Here is a 25,415-nt window from a genome sequence, read left to right as displayed (position 1 = left end):
GAGGCATAGCCGGGCCAGTGGCCACGTACCGAGGCCTCAGTCTTAGTGAGCCACTGGAGCACGACCATGTGTGGTCCATTATCGCACCCAGAGAGCACACAGCTCCCCCTCCTACACTCAATGGGAAGACGGATGCCCCCTCGCTGATCACCCAAACCCTGGTAAGAAAAGATCTCAGAACAAAAGCTTTCCCCCCTTTGGGAGAGAGGGAGCGCGAGAGGCATTGAGAGAGGCCGTAGGAACATGCCTGCACGAGCTTACGTGAGGACAATGGCGCTGACAGGTGCTGGTGGAAGACAAGAGGACAGAGAGATAGAGGAGGACAGAGCGTGGAGGTAGATGACTAGTTTAAGGAATGGGAGACACTCTTCCATGGCAAATGGCTTCCTGATGGGAGCACCACAAGTATTTACGTCCTACGTTCACAGATGGCTTGTTTATTGACCAAGGAAACAAAGGGATCCTGCAGAGTAAACATGGGGATGCTGAATCAGTACAGCGCTGTAGAAGGCAATGTTGCCAGATGAACTGCCTATTGCTTATGTTTATCCATTTATAATGACACCCGACATGCAACCACCCTCAAAATCATTAAATAAACAAGTCAATATTTCCACAGTTATGAGATTCAGTAAAAGCACTTGTCAGAACAGAAGAATAAGCCTGTGACTCATCCTTCCTTTCATTCATTTGTCTTCATCTGATCTGACTGCAAACGCCGCAGCCCTCTGGAGCAGGAAGCAGATGGAGCCGTGTCCTTCATCAGATCAAAAACTAGGGAGGCAATTGCTTCAGCGCCTCAACTTTAGCCTCTCCATATATGCAGCCCGTGTCTGCAGGAGTGCATTTTTCAGGTCAGCCAACAAAAGGGGCTGAAAGGAGACGTCGGCTTTTTCTGGAAACTTTTCCTTAAGGAATTGGGGTCAGCCCCTCTGCTCCGCTGGCCTTCCGAGTTCACAAGGATCAGCGGAGAAAGGAAGGAAGGAGGGGAGAGCGCTTACGTCATTTGTTGTCACCTCCTGTCCTGTCCTCTGTGACCACGTCTCTTACACAAGAGGCTTTGTGGCTGTATTATCTGCTGCTAAAAGCAGATGAGAAGAGGGTTCAGAGAGCAGCTGGCTAGCAAAACTTGCTCCCCAGATACTCCTGTCCTGTCCTGGATGTTCAGCGGGCCATATCTCAAAACTGTCACTACAGATCCATCAACACGAGCATGTATAGGACCTAAACATTTACGCTTCAAACAGCACTTCACAGCTTGTTAGGGGCTCAGATAAACGTCTGACAGCACCTCTGTGTCTCTTGTTTGAAATCTGCTCAGATAAGGTTAAATATCACAAAACCACAGAAAGCCTTTGCTCTTGGACAGAGTAGTGAGTCTCGTCATTGTGAAATACGATGATAAAAAAATATTCTGCTGCAAAAGCTGTTTTTTTTTTTATCTATGCTTGTCTCTTGGTAGCATTTAAGTGATAAAATTAACAAGACAGTCACACTGTGCCTTCACACCGTGAGTAACAAGATCAACAAGTCACGAGAGGGCCATCATTTCTCACAGAGTGAACACTGAGCAAGCTTTAGCGAGAAGGCAGAGAAAACACACTACGTAGATCTGATTTGTTTTAAGACATCCACAATTTACAGCCGCTCAAAAACTGCATACTTATTTTTCCCCCGTTCAGATTTAGTGTCATGGCTTATTGCTCTACCTTATGGAAGAGATAATGAGGGCAGACTTCCGTGACCTATTTTCCCGAGTTTACGGGACACATCCTATGTACAGCTTAGCTAGAATGTCAAGGCAGCAAATCATGTATTTCAAGCTTGTTTTTCCTAATGAAACGCCCACGCAAACGCAGTCGGAGCATCCTTACTCACCCCTAATCGGGATGAACCGAGCCACCCATCTGGCTCGCATTGCGGACACAGTAAAAATCAGAGGTGGTGAGAGCTGATGAGACCATCATTAGAGCATCTGGAAAGGAAATATCTGTATGACAGTCTAGTGGCTGTGTGTGTAAAATTCTGAGGTTAACCAGTTAAATATCCCTGCTGTGAACGGTCAATTCCTCAGAAGTAGGAAAAGACGGAGACAATATTTGGTTAACGGTTGACAGCAAACAAACATTGCTCTGGGTGTGACCACCCAGGTTCAGCATCTGCAAACGATGCTGGATGCGAGGTATTAACACAGCTGCCCACATGTTCTTCCTGTGGTAAGAAATCAAAGCTTGCTCATTTGAGATTACACAGCAACAAATGTCACACAATCCTCCATTATCAGGCCGGGTGGAACTTTGCGGAGGGGAAACAATCATCGCACAGGATACTGCATGTGCCAATAATGTGTAGTCAAGGTTTCAAATCACTGTGGATGTCCGAGGAAGAGCATGAACGATGTGATGCCTGGCAAGAAACATGCTTTTACTGCGTGTTTTTGCGGACACTCCAGTGTGTCAACCTATAAGTGTACAGTGTGTTTCGTTGTGTTAGCCTGGGATCTGCTGCATCGCACCATCGAGACAAGAACCTTTAAACAAGTCAAGCAGAGCCAGAAAATAACGAAACACTCTCGCTCGGTTTGGCAGAGCAGAGCGATTACTTCAGCCGTGTTCAGTCTCCTTCACTCACCATCGCCTCACTCCCACCTCACAGCCAGATAAAGATACCGTGACATCTTGATATAAACTTTTGAAAAAAAAAAGAGATCAAAGATGTTTGAGGCGACTTGGCCAAAAGTACCATTCCAAGGTGAAAGCTCCTCTCCAAGCATTTGTCCAAGTAAGAAACTGTCATATGTGGAATGTGCTACTGAATATAACTGGCCAGGAATCCCTTCTTTTGAAAAAAAAAAAAAAAAAAGGTATACGTTTCATCTTGCAACACCGCCGGCAACATTTCTCGTGTATGCTGTATATGAATAAATCTCGCAAAATCATCCAGTGCGCTGCTTTTGGATGTTTTCTATACACCGGGGAGTCGTTTGTTTTTGCAGGTGGTACATTTCAAATCCACATACTCCTCTCAAGTATGCTATACAAAAGAAAACAAAGGAGATTAGAACTGCGGTGCTTTTCTTTACTTCCTCAGCAAATACAGCATCAAATATAAAACATTGCCGGTGTGATGGTACATTATGCCAATGCCACAGTCTGTGTAGTAAACGCTTGTCTTCAGTAAATTCAGAGAAGTCTTACTCTACTTTTTCTTCCCCCATAATCCCTTTGTTGCCTAGGGGATGTCATTTCTAGGACAACTCTGAGGAAGCAGGGTGGGTGGGTGAGGGGATTCCCTCGTGTCCAACCTACAACAGCATGGCAAGAGGAGCTATGATGCGTCAATCAGACATGCGAGTGAACCCTTGCTTCTCCTCCTCCTCCTCCTCCTCCTCCCCCGCCAACACCCACTCACCCACCCACCCACAGGCGCAGACACACAACACACACTCATCTTCCTTCAGACAGACCAGGAACAAACCATAATGGCACAATGACCTACAAACCGCAACCCCACGGGAATTATTCACAAGCTTTCAAATCAGATTCCATTAAGAGTCAGCTGCAGCAACAACAAGGGGGGTGGGGATGTTGCAAACCCCGCCACACCCCCCTCCCTCACTAAAATATCATTACTTAATGAGCTCCTTTCAAAAACAAAAGGACCGGTCTCACTAAACACTCATTCTTTGTCTCCGATGCACCGGTTATCCAGCTGCACTGACCAGGGATTGTGCCGCAGCTGTGAAAATACGTAGGAGAATGAATAAAGGGAGAAATGTGTGGGAAGTCGCAGGTAGTGGAACATACAGTAACATATGATCTTATTTTTAAGGGAGTGATATTCACACCAGATGGGATTTAATGCAAGCGATGATGCTGAGGAAGGTCTGAGGAAGAACGGTGTGAGCAAACAGCCGCTTATAGCAATCTACCCATTGGAGCGCTTCAACACATGTCAGCCTTCAAGATACATACATTATCATTTATAACTTGCTTGTATAATCTATTTTCTTTCCTTTCCCTAACTCATTATCCACACCTCTTGAACAGCAGGTGTGATGTAAGTAATGAAAGAATATGAAAGTATAATGAAGTGCGACGCGAGATAAGAACCTTGCTCCTACACAATGCAGCTCAGCGTCATGCAGGTTAAACAGTAGACGAGGGAGGAAGAGGAGATTTATTCAGCACTGCTCAGATGTTTTCCAAGGTTGTAGGTATCGTAGGGAGGATGGTGAAAGATATTTTTCTGTGAGTTTTGGGAGAGAATGATATCACCCCTGTGTCAGGCGATATATCTGAACTGATAAGACGAGATCTTCCTCATACATAACCGAAGGTAGCGTACAGAGGCAAAGTGCAAGGGTAGCTGAGATTGTTGGAAAACTGTGAAAGTGTTTATTTCCTGGCACTTTTTAACCTTGTGCATTTTACAACCAGCTAAGTTGTTATTATCATTATCTGAGTAGGACTGGCATAGTTGAATGTGGGAGGGTGGCGTGAACTGCTGAACTAAAATGACGAGGGTGAGGTGTTCTGGTAATAATTACATCATTCCTTCGGTTTTCGGGAGAATGGAGGCACTTGAAGTTTCGCATTCTTGATTTCGTTCTGTGTGACCCACATCCATCTTGAATATGTACAGAGGACATCTAGAAAACCTGTGATGTACAGTATGTGTGGATTGGAGGGTGGGTGAGTGGAAATAGCCTGAGCTGCCTTTGGTTGTATTCATATTGGGAATTCAAATGTACCAACACAGTGTTTCAAGACTGAATACAGATGTAAACATATCTGATGGTGGTCTTAAATGCATGCGTGCATGAATCGCTGTGTACTTTGCATTGGTCCAAACTAATACTACAGCAATTTCATTCATTTCAAGGGTAACTGGAAACCATAAACACTTTTATGGCTGTTTTCATTGCCGTGTATTCGTGTCTCCGTTTCATTAGTGGGCTTGTGAAGTGACGCAGCTTGTTTAAAGAGGGAATTCAGACATTATATGAAATGTCAACAATCACAAATCCGATTAAGTACACTGAGGTCTCCTTTAGGTTTTCTGAAGTTGCTGGATCTCTTATTGTGTGGACCACAGACGATCTTAGGTCTAAACAATACTGCATATAACTGATTTGAGTTCCTCACTTTGTAGCACCGCTGAAATGAAAATGCGTCCACAAAGTACAGAGCAAATAAGTGGAGTTATCAACAAACAGCCTTTTCCCCCCTCAGCGCTCAGATGGACCACCTGTTAGACAGTGATGCTCATTATATGCCGGATACTGGGAAGCCTCGGTGGAGCTGAGCTATCATAGAGCCGCACTCGTCCAGGTGGAATTCGACTGTACTACACACTCTCACTGGGAAATCACTCAGACAAGCTCACACACACACACACACACACACACACACACACACACACACACACACACACACACACACACACACACACACACACACACACACAGTCTCAATATGTTCAAACACACACACTCACATACAATAAACACATTGAATATAAACTGCTCGCCAATGAACACAGAGGCAATCACCATCAGCAGTCCTGAAGGAGTTGGGAGCCCATTATCTAGCCGGTTGGGATTTGATTTTGTGTTTGGGTAGCTCCGACGTGACAAGCTGCTGGTGGAAATAGATTATCTCGGCGGGGTGTTCGAAATAACTTCCTTCCGCACACAATGGAGGGTGTCTTGTAAACATTCTGCCGCCCCATTCTTCCGATGGAGTGTGTCATCAGCGTTTATTGGTTTCAGCCGCCGAAGTAACCGTAGAACATATAATCTATCAGACGGGAGGAGAAATGCTGACGCGGCTGTTTCCCGTCTCACTTTTAGACTTTTACTTGGTTTTATTTGTCAGAGTAAAGCATCAGGCACTGTAACCATAACGATCATCCGTAAATATAGATGTTTAAGCTCTCAGTGGGTTTCACCTTTATAAATCACACTTACATCTACACAACTTAATGCCACTTTCAGAAGCCGCAGTTTGGTAAAGAGGTTGTCGCGGCATTAAAATAGCTGTGCGAGTCCCTTTGTCCCCTTTCATAAACGATGCGGCTCACTGGAGAGCAGAGATGATGTAAAGCTCATTAGACGACCAAAAGGTCATCTTGGGTATTTATAACCGTTACATCATTACACCCTGTTTATTTACATCTTCCGCGTTGCCAAAACCTCCAACAGATCGCGTAGGATGTTGAGTCTCTCGCTTACTACTTCGAGTCTTAGGATCGGGTTATACTGTGTTACATGAACATGGGAAAGTTTTCAAGAGTTCGCGTCCAACTGGAAAGCGGAAAGCTCACTGGGATTTTGCTGTGTCAGCCCAATTTCCCGACAAAGAGGTGAATTGGCCGTAAGCTGGGTAATGTCACAGAGAGGTTGTTGGATCGTTGAAGAGCCGTGAAATGATGTTTGCTCCTATGTTGTGCTGTGGGCTTGTGGGAGTAAACTTCAACTTTATTTTCAAATGCGGCAATGAAGTTCTATGAAATTGAGTTCAAGCCGTGCTGGGTGTGAAATGAATGTGACATGAATTGTTCCAGAACTCCACCTGCTAGGGATTGTATACAAGCTATTTGTAGAGCAGTCGCTTGAACTTAGATGCTCTATAATTCTGTATTAGTCAAGTCGGGCTTAGAAAGAGCTCTCTTTCTTGCCTCTTTGTCCCGTGTGTGTATTAGTGAGCGAGCCCCTATTCCACCGATGTGCTTAACTAGGAGCGTTAATGACGAAAGCGGGACAAAGGAAAGGGCAGAGAGATAAACTGGGGCGAGAACAAGAGAACGACATCGACAGGAAGAGAGAGAGCGGGATCGCGTAAGACAGATGTAGGAAGATGTGAACAAAGCGATGAGGATTAATTGTGCAAACCTGCAGGCCTGTTAGATCCCTGATAACAGAGCTGCATGGAGGGCAAATCTTCGCAGAGGAAAGATTTACTGTCCTGTTTGACCTAGAACAAGTCCGTGAATAAAGAGCAGGAGGTGGGATTCATTTCATCCTCCCACCTTGTGAATCACATAAAAATCCAGAATTATGGTGGGGTCAAACATTTGTGGTCCACATGCTCCATTCTCCCTCACAGATCCTGAATTATAGTCCAGGTGTACAGCAACATACCGGATCGGTGCAATTGTTATTCCATGTTATTCCCCCCAATAACAGTCACTTGTTTGCTCCTTTACAGTAAAAGCCAAAGAGACCAATCCACTGCCGACTGTGCTCTTATAGATCTCCGCTAGCTGGTTGCCTCATGTTTCACCTCTGAGTGAAAAAGACGGAAGGCAATTTCCCGTTTCTGTCCACCAGAAACTCAGATAATCAATACGGCTCAATGCTCTGACACCTATTACACACCGGTGCAACAAATGACTCTGACTGCACAATGTCAATCTATTGCAAAGACAAAACACATTCATACATTATCCATCCAGTCACCGCAACAAGTTCCCATTCTATTTTTGTCTCCTGTCATTACTCAAAAGTATTCACGGGTGTTAACAAGCTACTGCAAAATAATGAAATCCGGAGCAACAGATGCAGGCCGTCCGCTCAGGCCCCGACTGCTATTTCCGTGCATTCCTGAGGCTCAGCACGTATCAAAAATTCATGTCATGCAAACTGGGTTAAAACACCACACTGAACACACATTTAGCTCCAGCTCTGTAGTCAAGGGTTCAAGCCAGTCTCGGCAAAAAGACTGGGTAACGCGGAATACACACTTTCGGCACTTTCCGCTGCTGACTGGCAACTGCGGCGGCGTGGAGGAGCCAGCAGGAAAGAGTCATTTCCACACGGAGGGGACGAGGCGGAAAGAAAAACAGAGACAGAGAGAGAGAGGAAGTGGGGGAAGGCACAGGTCTTGGTGATGTCCTGTGTTCCTACGGCGAAGGACGCAGGGAGGACAACTAAACACGTTATAAATACCTCTGGAACTGCTGACCTTGAGGGGTGCAAGTGAGGAACCTTTGGAAGCTGCACTCGAGGTGTACGCGCCACTTTTATAGGGTGAAAATGGGCTATAACTCCTTCCAAATCTTTAACTCCCCTTTCCTGGAAGCAAAACATTCCCTCAAAAACCCCCAAGATAAATACATGTGTATGGATTTCATCACTTGTAAGTGTCTCTGAAATTGCCCAAGAGTTGAAAGCTGGTGTAAGGTACTACAAGGTATGGTGTTGGATGTGAAGATTGAAACTGGACCGTCCACCATTTCTGGTAGAATTAAGCAAAACAAACCGGCACAGATCGTGTAAACTGGACTCAAACCTATGTCACAGATGGGAGGTTCCCCTTCCACTGGAGCCGTATATTGTTTATTAATCCTTGTAATGGCTTCTAAGGTGGAGGCTTAACCACACCGGATATAGCATAAGTGTGTAATGTGTCCATACCCTTGTAGCTGCACACCGTGTCATGGTACATTAAAAGCCACCAGTTGGGGTTTCTTACTGCATCTTAAGCTGTTGATATCACTTACAATGATGGGCAGTTAAAAAGGAATTAGACCCTTTCTGTGGTATGGAAAACCACATGGTCAAACATGTGGCCAGTGAAAACAAATGGCCTGTGTCACCGAGATAGCGTCTGCGTCTCTCTCTCTCTCTCTCGTCTCCACTGGTGGTTGGTTGATAGTAAAGCAGCCTTCCTTGATTACTTGATTTGTAGTATGTATGTAAATGATTCAGTTTCACAAATGAAAGCAAAGGCAACAAAGAGCTGCAGCACCACTTCCCCCACATCATGGTGCTGTATTGATCTCCCTGTAGGTCATGGACCCCTCTTCAGTCTTCCCTCCCTCCACTCATCTCGCCCTCAGGACTGCACTTGTCGTCTCATTTCAGCGGCACAGCGTGGGGTTCCCAGCCAATTCATTATCATAGTTGGCGTTTCATTACGTTACGGCCATTATTAATATTCCAGTGCTTCATGCAAAGTACAACTTCCGGGCAAAACAGCCATTCAGGCTCTAGTGGTGTTCTTTGTGTACGACGCGTTTAGTTGGTTTTCTCACTCCAGTTCAACATTCTGTTCTCTCACTAGACGCTTCGGCAGCGAGCACTGATGCAAAAGCCAGATAAGTCCGTTTCAGTCAGCAGCATTACTTTATTCTTGGCTCATTCCTATACAAGGGCAGATTGTTGTGTATTGTTACTAATTTATGTGGAATCTGCTCTGTATTAACTCTTGGCCATACAAGGGGAGGCCTTAAGCAGCCATATTACTCATAAAGTGGGTTAGGGCGATCACTGTGCTCTCATTAGGACAATAAGTCAGATGTCAATAATGGGAGGAAGATAAACAGGTTCTTCTTCATTCTATGCATTATACAAGACTATAATCACAGCTACAGCCAACAATGCTGCTTTCTTATCTGACAATCGTTCCAACTTTCTTTACAGCAAAGCATTAGAGTTTAGGCTCTGGCCCTAAATAAATCACATTACATCCTCCTTAAAACACAGTCACAGCAGTCACACACACATCAGCGACTAAGCCACTCAAACCTGAACTGATGTTGGTATGGAAATACACTGCTGAGAATAATACGTGTGGGCATGTGCCGTCAAGCCTCTAAGAGGATTTGTGGAAAATTGTGTTTACCCCTGGAATATTGGTCTCCTGGGACTGAAGATATGCAGGGATATTGCCCAAGTTGTTTGTTCACAGCAGTTGTTCCAGTTGTGAAGGATTTAAATGGGATACAATAGTTGCAGGCAACGTACAATAAGAGGACGTTTTGTTTTGTTTGTGATTTCACATTGATTTGTGCTAGAAATTCAGCAAATTTTCTTGTTAAGGCATTAGAAAGAAGTCCAATTTGTATTTCCAAAACATTTCTAAGAGGGAAGAGGATGAAAATTGCAAACGTTTACTAAGTTTTGTCATAATAAGCTGCCTTGGAAAGCAAAGCTGACTACTGCACAGTTCTGCAGTGACAGATCCATAGATCAGCCAAACGCTGCATCACACACAGCTGAACCTACATCATTATAGCTTTATTGGACCGAGAAGGTGAAAGCTCTCCACTCTTTTGACTGCTACATTAAAGTCTTATCATAATGCACTTTGTATTATGATGGATGTTGTTTTGTGTGCTGAGACAGACAAATCCATACGCTCCCTGCACAGAGAGCCGGCCTGTCTTTCATTAGGATTACTGTTTGACATCAACGAGGCAACAAAGACGCTACATTATGGAATCTTAAATGACTCCATTTAGCACCACAGAGCCTGATAGATAGCCGAGTGATTCCACACTACTAAGGTGGTCAGGGCTTTGAGGTTTAGAGCCGTTCAGAAGGACAACAGGCTTTTATCTCATTTGTTTAATCAACAATTCTTTTAAAGAGTTTAGTTCAGCTTTGACACTCATATTCGATCAAATTTCCTTTAATCTTCATGAAAGTTCTTCCTCTGAGCATTTCTGAGCACTCCTCACAATATGAGCCTGTGTTCTACCCTCACAAGAGAAGTATGGAGCCAAAACTACAAAAGAGGTTTACCAGCCCTTCGACCTGGGACTGAAAGGTTTAAACTCTTAATCTGGTTTAGTCTGTGGACGCCTACTGCTGCAGCAGCTGACTCACGCCTGGGACTCCACTGACAGCTCCACACAAAGTACACACAAAGCCTCCTTAGCCGGACAATTCTGCAAATAATTAAAGCTTCATCATGTGTTGTTTTATTTAATATGTTTAAAAGTTTGAAAGGATGCAAGTGCCTTAACGAGAAAAGCACATAGTGTAACCCGTTTAAAATTAAAGATGTACTTAACAGAAAACTTTGGTATTTTCTGGGAGGTTCAGGAAATGAAACCTGCACAACCACAAACAAATATGTTTTTGATTACCGTGGACAGCAGTGAGACGGAGACAGACAGGACGAGACGAGTGCAGAGCAGAGCAGAGCAGTCGACTGACCTGTGGCTCTTCTTCAGGCCTGCTCATGTTTCCTCTCCCCACAGTGTCACGCTCACTCCTATTCATTCCTAGGCCAAGGATTCCCCCCGCACACTATGATTAAAGGTATTTTAATGGAGCTAAATCAGTAACGTTGAGCTGGAAAGGCAATACTCTAAATAAGCCATGACCGCTGATGGCTTTCAAGGATAAATAACCAATATTTCAAGCGGCTCTCTCCTTTTATAAAACAGGAGCTGGACATGTTGAGAGAACCGGTCTCGTTTCCCTGAGCAAAACCAGAGGACTTCAAGATAAATGACACGGATCATTCAGAATGATGAATACGTGATTATGGCAGAGGTTAGAAGGTGTCCTTTTTTAAACAACACTGCCCAGACGGTGTGTTGTAAAGCAATCAGACTTGCACAATATGCTGCCTGTCTATTAGGGCATATAAGGGTAAATCTAAAATATTCAGTTCAAATGATCAGTGCTTGCCTGGTTTAAGCTTCAACCGCATAGTCACAGTACTCATGAGAGCTTAGACTCACAGAAGGTGAACGCCAAGTTTGCAATTGCATGTAAAACACAAACCGCCCATGAAAATAACACGCAGTTATCTTAAAATCAAAACAATAGCCGAACTTATCACTTAAGTTTAAAATAGAATGAGAAGGATAAGCAAGGCATCCAGGCAGCGTAATTCAATAAGTCAAAGGGTTCAACAAAAAATAAACTCCTTCATCACACTACAATTTTCAAAAGCAACAAGTTGAAGTTTCTCCCTCATATGGAGCTGCATAAACGGTGCACAGTGTAATCACAACAATAATCATTAGATATACATTAGCTGCCGTGGTTATATTCCCGAAAATCCTCAAAACACTTATTAAGCTGCTGTTTTCCTCGACGAACTTCTGAACACTGAATACTTCTGAGTACAATTAATTTGCTGATGACATGTCATTAGAGCAAATTAAAAAGCTCATTGAGCACATTAACGTGCCAGCATCTGCGTCGCTCACCATGACAACCAGAATCCATCATTCATACGCGAGATTTACAGCCGCACATGTTCAGCTATGCAAAGTGAGATGCATCATAATCTCAGACATCATTCTGATCTCCACTTGTTTGCCACACACACAAATAAAGACGTGTGATCACATCTCTTTGTGCTGTGCATCTATTTGTGAACAGATTGCATTTCGGAGGCAGCAACTCAATATATTCTGCCTAAAAATAAATTTTCTGATGCAATAGTTACGTCATTTATTTTCCAAAATGGGTATTTAGCTCATTGGATGATATGAACAGGCTGAACAATTGTTACAGGAGCAGAATAATGAAAACCTTATCGATCTAAAGAGAACCAGCTATTTGTGCGTTCAATGGAAAACTATGGTGGATTATCCCTCTGCTTAAAATCAATAACATCACAATGAGCTGTTGGTGGTAGATGGAAGCTGGGTGATTGTGAGTTGAGAGGGTTTAGAGGGAGGGAGGGAGGGAGGGAGGGAGGGGACTGATCATAGCACCAACGGAGGCGTTCTCACCCCATACAACAGGGCTGCATCTCGGGGGAGCCCACATGGCAGGAAGTGGAGGCTGCTTTATTTCAGCTGTCTTCTGGGAGAGTCATCGGGTCCGTCAATCACCCGGAGTGACGGCCCGCATTGCAGAGTAGTACTAAATGAGGAGCGGGCGCGGTGACAGCTACGGATAAATGATTACTTTACTCATTTGCTGTCCAGTGCTGATACAGCCTTTTCTCTTAATATGTCTGAAGGAAATGTCAGTGGGTTATGTTAATTCTGACACCCCAAAGAAATTAACTGCTTGAAACTAATTTCAAGACACTAACTCTTGGTTCTAACAAGTAGACTCATCTCCTCTCATATGAGCACTATTCAGTTAATAAAACCAAAACATTTAGCGTGGCCAGGAGACCAAACGTCTGGCAGAAGTTGATATATTTTGGCAAGGAGCGAGAGGAACCGAGGAGGAACGTTTGAGGTCTCTGATTGACATTTGTTTAAACAGCCGTGAGCCTTGTATGTCTGAATGTTGGGGTCTTCATCGGGGACCCCGACAGTCTCTTACACAAAAGAAAACAAGGCTTACAAGCCAACAGCACAGAGGATGGATTTCATTAAACCGCTTCCTAATTAAAACAGCTGCCGATGTTTCTACCATGTGTGCCCACTGTACCGGCCGGACACTGTGAGGAGACCCGTTTGAGGGGCGGGGGGGCGGGGGGGCGGGGGGGGGGGGGGGGATCTGGTGTGGGGTTGGAAGTCCCTAACAACTCATCAGGTAAATGTTGTAAGATCTTAAGCAGCTGGAGTTCACAGTCAGGACAACAAACGCTCACTACAGGCTGAAACTGATAGCCTCCAGGCATTCCCAGCCACACTTAAGCAATCAGGGATCAGACTTCCATCTAGAGCCATAATGCACAATCAATCACTCTTCCTCACTCTCCAACTTGTTCCCTCTCTCTCTTTGGCAAACCTCTCGGAGGGCTCCTTTAGATTAGAAATTTATTTTTCTAAAGAGCACGTTTAAGACGTCTCATTATTCTGTCAGAGCAGCTGACAACGCTTCTCTCTACATCATTAAACCTCTGGGGCCGCGAAAGGAAAAACAGTTGCACACACTTTCACCCAACCCAAACTTCCTACTCTGACCAAAAATAAACTTGAGCCAATTGTGTGTATCCATCTCCTGCCGAAAGAGGAAGACCTCACTTGGCAGAGCAGTCAAGAGGGTAAAGCCACACATGCGAAAGGATAAGGTCAAGGATAAGGAGAAACACCGTGGCATGAGATACTGCGGGTCAGCGCTCAGCCAAAATAAACGACAGAAATCAACCTTGTAAACCTGCGTGATTCCATCAACGTGTCAGTGATGTGATTTTATTCACGGTGGCGGTGGGAAGGAGCGAGCGAGGGAGAAGGAGAGAGTTGGCTGCATCGGAGAAATACAATACAACACAAGCTGTTCTCCTTCTGGAGAGACGTCAGGATCGTCTGTCTCACCGAGCCGTGACAAGCAACATTAGAATACGGCAATTTACACTGAATCGGATTCGCTTTACTAATGCTACCTCCACCTCCATAAACAACACAAACCAACACAAATAACAATCCACACCTGTAGCTGGTGAGTGAAAGCAAGGATACATACACTCACACACGCGCCTTTGTACAAACAGAAGTAACTTAATCATAACCTACAAATATATCTGCTTTCATTCTTTCATACACCACAAACACTCGGTGAAAAGCCCCCTTAGGCTGAGATTACAGCTCTGGACCGGATTCAACTCTTGCCCTGTCGCAGTGCAGCCATTTGATGAAAGGCTTGGCATGGGTCACTAAAGTGCGGTGGGCATTTCTCAAGCTTACTTAAATAAAACGATATATGAACCTGGTCCGGAACCGTCCGTCTGGTTGTAAATAACCTGTGGTGTCCCAGAGGGTGGCATGCTGCAGGCTGTTGTGCTTTGCATGCATTTTGAAGAGCACTTAAACCACACACCAGGATCCCGGGCCTCACAGTATCAATTAGAGGCAGCTTGTGACAATATGTGCTTCCTCCGTTCCGCTCCGGCCTGGCGAGAGGTAGAAAGCAAGGAGGGAAGAGCAGGAAGGAGGCAACGGGGGCTACTACTCCCACAGCTGGGACTGTCCTCGTCCACAACTATTCACCCGTCCACTTGCGCTGTCAGCTGGTCCGCAACTTCAAAATAACTACAACTACTATACACGTCCGACCTGTCAGTCCCCATTTCCTGCCTCTCATATGAAGTGTACAATAATGTTTCCTCCCCATAGATGTCTGTGTCTGCTCCGGCCCAACAGAATCAGAATAGAGGCCGTGAGGCGCAGACAGTCAATGGTGTCCCGTGCTATGGCCGAGGGGGGAGCTACGGGTTAGCCACAGTGGCTAAATTGCCCCGACCACAGACCCTTCTATGCCACACTTAGGAAACACCAGATACTGTAATCACATCTGAAAACCACATCAACCACAATAATATCACAAACTTGAGACATGTCGTTTAGGGAACTGATTTTAACGTGGCTACTTTACAAAGGAAAACTCCTTTTTGCCGTTACAACGGGATTGCACCGTGTGGAAAACTTAAGTAAATGATTGCATCTAATGAGGAGTTAACATGGACCTGAACACGAGAGAGGAGCGACAGGTTTCTTTGGCAATTTAGCTGGAATTTTTGTGTTACTCACTTGCTTTCACTGGTGGCCTACTGTACAGCGGGGCTTGGGTTCTTTCCCAGGGCTCAATGCCAAAGACTGCCCAGTTGCCGTTGACAACAAGATTTGGACCACTCTCAGCCGTTTCGTTTGATGTGGTTGCCCCCCTGTTGGCAGCCACTTTTGTGTGTTAAAAACCCCTCTGTATCCTTCATCTTAGTGTAAAAGCTTAATGTGGGACAAGCTGAAAGAAGGCGTGTTTGCTTTTACAACCAAAATTTAGTTAGAGATAGTTTAGTTAACTAGCTAACTACAGTAGTTGGTATATTGATGGCATGTTGAAGCCTCTATTATGTGGTTTTGTTTATGCTGTCTTCCATCTTCTATCCCAGAACTCCAAAATGCTAACCAGAGCCCAAACACCCGCAGTGACTCAACCCAATTGGTTCCGACAGGTTTGGTCCACAAAGCTGAACCAGTTTTTGGCCTGTTTGGACAGCGAACAGCGAGGTCTCGCTTCTTTGTCCGTCATAAACAACAGGCCAACACAACCAGGGTCTAATTCCTCTCCATTTGGGGACAAATAGCCTCGTTCATTGGGTTCAGGGAGAACAAAGGGGCCACACAGTCCCTTCTTCTTACAATGGACAAAGGCAGTGCCCGAACCGGCCAACTTGTGTCATAACCTTATCAGAAAGAGCCAGCGTTCCCTCTTCAGCCAATAAGGTCCACGGAGACGGAGAGGCCCAGTAAAGAGGGGAAGCCTTCTCTTCTTCGTTAATGAAAAGGGCAAACTATAGCATCCCTGTTGGATATGGGGGACAGGGGAGTTTTGTTTCTAATGTCTTGGGGTTCTCTGCTTACATGACGTGGCCCCTCTCCTCCACAGTGCTGTTAATCCCATTAATATGAAGAGGGCCCAGATCCTGAGACTGGCCACCGGCTTAAGAGCCATCAGCCAACATTAGCTGTCGTAACCAAACCCCTGTCTAGACCCATTAACGACTTAGCCCAGCAGAGTCAAATCATTTGAGACCCTTGTACAGTGTAAGGAACATTCCCGCTACCCCAAAACACTACTGCTGAGGAATGCACAGTCAGCAAGCCAGATACATCAAGGTATTTGATCATAAACGAAACCAATCTAATTTTCTCAAAGCACTTTTGATCGCCCGTTTTGTCTCAAGGTTTTTCTTGGCAGCTTAAATGCCTTTCTCACATTGCTGAGTAGCTACGGTGAATGTTTGCTATGCAACACTCAGCACATGAAGGATTTGTGTGTCGGATGATTCCGTCCAGGATTGCCTATTGTTCCCATTTAAGGTAATTACCGCCTGCGCGTGTGGCTGTTTCTCTGTCTATGCCTCTTCCATGTACTCTGATTCTGTGATTACATGATGCATTAGGAGAGATTATCCCCTGGATTTCAATTAAATAGAAAATCAAAGAGATTGGGACTCAGCAAAAACGGCTCAGGTCAAAGTCTTGCAATGCAGCAAAGACCATCTCTAATCTCAATCCACCACCAAGCAGCTAACCCCACATCTACATATGTCCCATTCTCATCCGTTCTACATACTAACCCGGTGATTACAAAGCATCAGAGCCTGATCAATGTTGCTTTGAAGCGGCTCTGGCATGGCAACAGCACAGCACGGGCCTATAGGAAACTGTGGGTATGAAACGTGCGTAGCTATCCGCTCCACAGGAAAACCACTGGCCTTTAGCCCTCTAGCTAGCGCATCACAAATGCCAATCAACTGAGGCGAGCAATCATTGAAGTGATTCAGCTCCATGCACCCTGCCAGGCATATGCAGTTTCATCCAATGATGGACAGCAAATTGCTCCAGCAATCAAAGGGCTTTTGGTATATCCAGCTCCACACTGTGTGATCGAAACGGCACCAAGCCATCACAGGTCTTTAAGACTGATGGGAACTGGTAGGAACTAATCAATTTTCAGGGGCTAATTGCGTCTCTTTTACCGTATAGCTGAACATGTGGATGCCTGGATTGCTTGTAGAACTGTCTCCTGCCCTCGTATCCAAATTGTTTTTATGAATTGAATTGAATAAGTCACAACTAGAGTATGTTTTATATTATTGCTTCCACTTTTTGGTTGTGAAGGTCTTGTTTGTTCTTGGTGATGTTATTCTATTGCATTTTTCTCAGGAGGGAGCAAATCATGTTCTCGGGTCATAATCGGCGCCAGAAAACGCAGACGGCTGTCATAATTTGAAGCAAACCACTTATCTGCTGTATTTTATCAGTTATTAATTCACAATTCATGATTCATGACTGTAGAGCTCATATGAGAGTTTGGCAGGTGATGAGAATGGAAAGGTTTAGGGGAGAGATTGTCTAAAATGAGGCAACGGGAGTGCAGTGTAATGATGTAGGCTGCATTTCTACTTTCTCCAATTTTAGTGCATCAATAACGTTGTTAAGTACAGTCACAGACAGACATTGTGCCAAACACTCAGGTCTTTCAAAACTTCCCAACCTAACCACAGAGAATGCAGAATGAAAGCCAAAAAGTTTCACAGAAATGTAAGAAAGTGAAATCCAGTCACTGAGATATCATTAAATGATATTATTGTCTCGATGACACTGTGGGAGAAAAATGAGCATCATATCAAGTCAGCTGTTTCCTATTGACCTAAATCTGAACTCGCTCTGCCCAGGACTGCAAATGCTTCAAGTAATTCTGTGGGGTTTTGTGGGTAAGTGAAGCAACACACAAACATACCAAACCCCTCATTAATAGTATTTTTAGAAACAAATGCATTTCTGCCAGGCGAGCTTATCTTGCGATTGTGGTGAGGGTGAAAATAACAATTTCAACCCTCATAAGCTATCTGTTGGAAAAATGGAGAGGAAAATGCAGATTCAATCTATCTGTGGTCGTGTCTGAGCGGATCTCTCCAGGCTGGTGCAGCTTCGGTAATACTCTAAAGAATACTAAAGAGGAAAATAATCAATTTCTGCAAAATGAGTAGACAGCAGCATATTACTTATTGTCAGGATGGGCTGAAGATCATTAATTTGAGAGAAGGAGGAAATGCAAATTGAAATGAAAATTGAAGAGAACTCACGCTTAAGTGCCTCGAATGTCAACGGCCCCTCACTGGTCTCCAGTCTGAATACGCTCCATGAAAATGAGAAAATTTGAAGAAAATCAATGGGTTCTATAATCAGGGCCTGTAAACTGGAAAGGATTCCTGCCGTATAATTCCTTCCTATCCTGCAAACAACTCCCTTGGTGGTTTTGGGTAAGGACAAGCACGGACATCAAAGCCTCCTCTCCAGACCAAACAGATCCATGGCACATTAGATACTGACAACCACCGTGGTTATGGGTTTGATCATCCATGCATCCAGCTATTTTCTATAATCACCTATCCTGCTCATGAGGGGGTTGAGCCTGTGTTGCATGTTATATTAATGTTGTATTTACTCTGTGAGATAATGTGGCTGAAGCTGCTGCTCCTTCTCTCTGAAGTCATCTTCACTGACGCCATGTTGCCCCCTCTGTGTCATCAAGAACTTTGATGTCTCCATCATGGCAACGACGAGAAAACACCACATCCCTTTTTGATTCCACTTGAAACCTCCCCTCTTCAATCTGCAGAAGGGAGAAAACCCCTAAATGCTCACCAAACAAGACCATCTGGAGGCAGCCATTGGTTGATCGGAGCTGAAGGCCTAAATGGATTTTGAGGGGGGAGTGTGGCGGTGGGGAGGGGGGGTAGTTGAAGGGAGGGAAAGGGAGACAGAGGCAGAGAGAAGAAAAGAGAGGGAAGCAGCTAAGACTACCAAACCATGTCGTGAGTCCCGCTCTGCAGGCAGGACGGTAATTACAGGGCACAGACTGACTGGGAAAAATGCGCAGATACTCAGACTGCAGGGTTGCCGCCCTTGGGTCCTCAACATAACCACAACCCCAACCAGCCCATCCTTTAGTATGGGCCAAGGAGCAGCGTTCCAGATCACTGCAGACTGAGACGCGGTGCCAGGGCAGAGGCACAGAGTCCACTCGAGGCCAGACAGGCCAAGCGAGGCCAGTTTCCACCTCACACGGGTCACGCAAAGCTGTCATGAAGTTACACAAGCTACTGTGAATGGGTGTCAATTATGCACCTGGGATGTAAGGCGATACGTCAATTTACACACTCAAAAAGGTTCTAACCATGCAGTTGTTTGTGCCACGTACTACAAAAAGAGGTGTAACGCCAAGTGTGGCTCATATCCCATCCATCTGCTTCAGCATGAGTGTTCGGTCTTCATCCTGTCTTCTGCGATGCTCTCAGGGCAAAAGAGCAACAACTTGCCTCCCAGACGTCTGGCCGTTATAAATCATCGAAAATGCCCAGGGAAACTGTGTCCTTCACCAACCGCCCGCAACCTTCACACATCCTCACACAGTCAAAAGTTACGACATCGCGTGAGGGCAGTTCATCACATCCTTCACCCCCTGACAGGAAACAATGATCCATAAAACCCTGTGTGCGTCACCGCTAAAATGTCGCTCATGGTTTTCAACGGCGCAATGGAAAAAGGGTGACGCTGTGGCTTCTTTAACTGGCGTAGTCACCTTGGGTTACCTGTGACGCAACATCTCCAGACTCGTAAACTTTTTAAGTCTTGGGGATATTTCAGGCATGTTTGTGTGCATCACGCATTTAACCACAAACAAGTGAAGCCAATAATACCCCACCGCTTTCACCAGGTTGTGTTCTGCCTGCAGCCTTGCAGCGAGCCACAGGATATTGCACCAGTATTTCTCCTCTGACATTTATCTAGGCGCTCCCATTCCTTTACTCCATCCTAACTGGAGATTATAGCGGCTGAGATATGAACTACATGATGTATGATTCCCATTTTCCAGCGCAGGTGTCAAAGCTGTGTACGCACTAATGATGAGTGTGTCCAGGGGAGTGAGAGGGAAAAGCTCCCCAGGGCGATTTGGCACCGTGGAGCAGACCACTCTTCCAGCCCGTCACTTTTATCTAAGGAGGGGCTGTGACTGAATGCAGGGGTCAAAGAGCTGCTTTGCGTTGAATTAATATTTAGCATCTGCATCAGAAATTGTGTATTTGTCTCTATTTTATCTGTATAAATGTACCTTTATCTTAACTTTGACCTACTGTAGCCTTGGCTATTGTGTAGGAATGCATGAAGTTTTACACAAATTAATGTGTAACCAGTGAATTCACCTTTGATCCCAACAATCTGACTCACAACACAAAAAGCCCAACACATTTATCACACATAGCCCGCAGCTGTTGTTTTGTGTTAAACACTCCCTTAGCCGTGACAGGGAAATATAAGAAAAGACATTACATATTCCACTGCAACGCCAAGACTACCAGCCAATCGATGGTAAATACTCGTGTGTTTTTGTTATGGCAGCTTGATAGCCTTAAAGCCATTTTGCAGACACGTACACATACACACACGACCGCCATCCTGGATCGGAACATTTAATCACAGCCTGACTTGAGACAATGGACGGGATTCATAACCACAGGCACAAAAAAGGAAAACGCGCTATCTATCTTTTCGCAGAGAGAAATCTAAATATCCATATTCATTTCCTCTGAAACTATCCGTCACATACGTTGGACAGAAGGCAAAGTGTGCCTTTAAGTCTAAGTGCTCCCTAAGATTACACATGATCAATCAGATGTGCATGCGTATAATGATATCATTTGGTTGCGACATTAAAAACACATTTGTTGAAATCAAGAGGTCAAGTTGATCTCAATTAATCATTAACTTATAGAAAAATTACCAGTTCAAAAACAGGCTATTGCTTTGCTTGCTTTGTCTAGCAAACTCACATTAAAAATGTCCAGCAACTTCAACAGATTCTTTGCACTCACACCAGCCTTTACACAAAGCAAATCCATTATCAAGTTAGAGCCGTCTGTGTGTCTGGAACTGCTTTTACTTAACAAATTACATCTCTCCATGCTCCCACCCGGCCTCTATCGCTCCCACTCTCTCTCCCCTTCCTCCCCACTGGAGCCCAGGGGGACAACGGGACGGCTGCTAATTGCACTCCTGATCCAAACACATGGTGTTAAAAACAGATAATGCCAGATGACAGATAACGCCAAATGACAAACATCATCCAGACAGGATGTGTCTGAGGAATCTCAAACAGCACCGGCTGGGATGCTGTCTTTGGAGAACTTTGTCATTCAGACGTGACGGTTTCATACGAGGGCTGCACTTTCACATGGATCACAGCTGGTATGATAATAGATAGCATTTTAATGAAATTTCTGAAAGTTATATTGAAGGTTTGGCTTTCTGTCCTGCATTCAAATTTGGTGGCTCCTGGTTCCCCGGCAGCCACACGGCAGCGCCTCTCTCTCTCTCCCCCGCCTCTCCCTTCTCCTCTATGTAGCCACTCCCTGACAGGTTTATGGACACAGAACACCATCTTTCTTCCACAGGAGAGACTGTAGCACCTGACTGGAGTGCAAAGTGCAAAGGCATAGCTTCTCTACTACAAGACTTTTAGCAAAAAAAAAATACCAAAAAAGCCCTTAGGGAATGTGTTAAGGAGAAAATGTTCTATATACAGAAAAAAATGTGAGCAGTGTTGTAAAGAAAACACACACTTGCCAGTTGCAGCAGAGTGTGTTTATGTAGCGGAGTGTGTTTATGTACTGTTTGTTCACTGAGCTGAGCCCTATGGGTGTATGGTTCATGCTTGCACAACACCTGTCACAAATACACACAAACTCAAAATAGCTGCAGATGTGGTGGCTATGCATGAACGTACATCCACACATGAGTGATTGTGAATTACACAGTCTCTCTCTCTAAGTTTTTATTTATTCATCTCATTTTTATAAAGGTTGGTATTTACATTATTGGCTAAAAAAATTGATTCTGATTCTGAAGGGCAATTAGGGGCAAGTATTTTTGCTAAGTATGTCCGAATTCTGCAGCATTACAGAGGCACAAATCACCATGACTGTATGACATCAATCGTGTAGGTCAACAAGGAAATTAATAAAGCAATATTTGGTGCAGAGTTTCAGGAGGATAAACGCTTGGACGCGTCTGTAACAGAGGTTGCGGGGCAATATGTCTCCTCCAGAGATCAATTATTTCCTCAGCGAAACTCCAGAACAAACTCTGCACTCTGGAGACTTCAGAGGCGCGCTGACTCTGATCTCCCTGCTCATCCTGACGGGAGAACTTTAGAGACGAGCAAAGGCAGCGAGGACATTACAGTAACAACATTAACAACACTGCCGAGGCGCTTTAACGCTCCATGCTCTGAGTGATACATGTCAGAGTTACGCTGATGGAATGAATGAAACGCACAAACACGCTTTGATAGAACGACACAGTGCGGGATTGGTTCAGTGTGAGTGAATGTTGGTAATATGGCTGTCATTCATTCATTCGTCCATTCATTCATTCATCCATCAATCCAAGTACCTGTCATCGTAGCAGAAATCGGCGCCCAGAGTGTTGACATACAGGACCAGAGCCACGGCGCCGCACAGCAATTCTGCGAACATCTCTCTCTGTCTCACGCAGGGGAAATAAAAAACAAAACAGAGGAAATAAAAGAAAGAAGAAAGCTGGAGGTAAAGGGGGGTAGTGAGTCTATTCTATCCCCACTGAGTCCCCGTCTTTGTCGGGAGGTCTATGCGAAAACAAGTCCAATTCCCCCCCATCATCCTCGCTGAAGTGGACAAAGTGGATAATCCATCGCTCCGCTCATTCTAACCCATGTTGGTTCCGAGCTGGAAGGCTTCGGTCCAGCGGAGAGGAGGACGGCGAGGCGAGGGAACGACCGGGCAGCGCTCAGTGAGGCGGGCAGAGCATTTCAATCACACGCCGTTCGCAGAGCACGACCAGCGGCTTGATGCTCCGCGGCTGCCGCTTGATAAACGTCGTGATTGAGACTGGTAAAGCTAGCGCTGAGACATTAAGTGCTTCCGGTTACAATTTCAGAATAAATCACCGGCAACCGTACTCGCGTCCCATGCGGATTTTCAAAGACTAATTCTTGCGCACACCAATATTTTTCAATTCAATTATGTGCCTTTACACAGTTGAAAGACTCAACAGTTTCTTTATCGTCAGCTTCCAAGTGATTTTGTCGAGTTTTCCCTCAAATATAGGGTAGTACAATTAGGGGACTTTTACTTTTCTTCAGTTAAACATTCGTCTAATTCAAATTCTTTAGAATACGTTTAACACACATTTAATGACTTCTGTTATAATGTTTGTTTTTTTCGTTATTTGTTAACCTACTTCGCTTACAGTGCACTACCCATCGTTCTATGATACAGGATTGTCACATACGTATTTTTCAACTAAATGTATGAATAAATCAATCCTGTAAAATTCCACACAACAAACTACACTATACTGTACTATATTTTCTTATTACTTCTTCATAATTTTTGTGAACGTCAAAAGCTTTCTAATTTGACCAAAATTAAAAGTCTGGTAAACTTGAAGACTTCCGCTCACACTGTTGGTATCTTGGTAACTTGACGCAGTTGTGACTGAGACGCATGTGGTTCGGATCTTACAGCGCATGCGCACTGACCTGCTCTTCAGAGGCACACAGTAGGCTAAAAAACATATTAGTGTGTTATTATTGTAATGATTGCCCTGAAAAGAGGCTCGGGGGTGTTCAGTAATTATTCAGCTCAATGGATTTAAAAATCAGACGGTGAATTTAGTTTCACTGTTATTTCATGAGGGATTGTCAACACTGTATCTGGATATTAACTATTATTATTACTGTTAGTGTGCGTGATTATTCCATCTCTGATAATTAAATCCTCTTTGGTTAATTGAAGATATTATCAGTATTATCATCCATTGTACTTTAAACTAGTTCATTAAAATACTTTACTTTCATTACGATACTAGACTAATCTGTACTAAACATAAACTATGACACTACAAAGCACACAAGATGAATATTATGTGTGTTTGGGCTCCTCTTTGTCAAAGGGTTGTCAAATAGTTTGTGACTAAAATACGAGTGAACAGCAGGGTCACACGGTAACCAGTAGAGGGCTCACACAGCGAGGGAAACTGTACAACACAACTACTGTCATTCACAATCAAATGCAAAACAATGCAAAACATTCCTAAATAAATGCAAAGTTCTGTTGCTAATCTGTTTTTAGTTATCTACATTCAAATAAGGGATCCAGACTCATTTTATTGTGTTTCGAAAAATATTCACAGATTTGATCTTGAATGGTGAATTTGAGGATTGGCCCATGATTTTTTGTTTAACTTAATCAAGTCTCAATAACAACATAAATCAATTTATTAAAGCAAGTGAAACTCTTACTTTTCATGATGTTTTGTCCAGAAAATGTTTTTGACAGTTTTCCATAGAGGATGTTGCACAATATGAAGGGCGAAGCGACCAGCTGTGAAGAAACAAGAGGAAAAAAAAAGAATCATTCTGAAGTGCCCCCATAGACAAAGCAAGTGGCATGGCCTGCTGCATATTGATTCAGGGCTGCTTCAATAGGCAAAACCATCTGTCAGGGCAAGTTTCAATGTAGCCTTTCACAGCAGCAGCAGGACACTATGATGTAACACATTTTAGGAATTAATTTGACTAATTCTCGCCTGCGTGCTCAAGGCACCGGTTTATTGACTAAACTGTTCTTCAAATGGTCGTTTGTTGATGAAAGTGTCCACAGGGAAAGCATTGGGAGCTGCATTGTTTAAAGAAAAAGCATATTTAAAATGATATTAAGGGAAGTCGTGGAAAACGTACTGTACATTCTCAACTTCACACATGTAAAGTGTCCGCCAAAGTGAAAACATGTGCATGTATGTGTGGCTGAAAGAGAGAAGGAGGGGGGGCACAGTGGAGTGGGGGGGGTGGGGGGGTCATGCCTGATGTATGTGACAGAGGAAGACCTCCCTGAATCTCACTGGATCCTGGATGGTGAAGGAATTACAGGGACACCGCTCGGAGGCTGTTCGATAATTACAGGTTCAGGCCCACGTCTGAGGGCGAAATCACTTCTGCATGGAAAAAACGAAAAAGAAAACGTAAGTGTGGTAGAACAGAAAGTGATGCTTAACGCAGCCTCTCCTAAGTATGGCTTTGCACAAAGCCAGGAGGCTTATTCGACTTTGTGGGTGTTTTGGAAGGCTCGGCATTTGGGTGAAATCAAATGGTCAAATAAGAAAATGATCTGCCACTATGTGATGAATGCAAACGTTTGCTTGACCCGCAGAAACAC

The 25,415-nt window shown here is 44.4% G+C and overlaps 1 protein-coding gene across 1 annotated transcript in view; it reads right to left on the bottom strand.

Moving 5' to 3' along the window:
- The window catches only part of tmtc2b (transmembrane O-mannosyltransferase targeting cadherins 2b), a 77,181-nt gene extending 54,140 nt beyond the window's left edge, over nucleotides 1-23,041 (bottom strand). The window contains exon 1 of the mRNA XM_076169526.1: nucleotides 22,615-23,041. Coding sequence (XP_076025641.1) covers nucleotides 22,615-22,697 — 83 coding nt within the window. The 5' untranslated portion in view covers nucleotides 22,698-23,041. The remainder of the gene's footprint in view (nucleotides 1-22,614) is intronic.
- Between the last annotated feature and the right edge of the window lie 2,374 nt (nucleotides 23,042-25,415).

This window comes from Genypterus blacodes, unplaced genomic scaffold (genome assembly GCF_046128005.1).
Source record: "Genypterus blacodes isolate CSIRO-AG114 ecotype Tasmania unplaced genomic scaffold, CSIRO-AGI_Gbla_v1 ptg000015l_1, whole genome shotgun sequence".
NCBI lineage: Eukaryota > Metazoa > Chordata > Actinopteri > Ophidiiformes > Ophidiidae > Genypterus > Genypterus blacodes.
The sequence above is the reverse complement of the archived record's forward strand: the minus strand, read 5'-3'. Positions and strand labels throughout refer to the sequence as shown.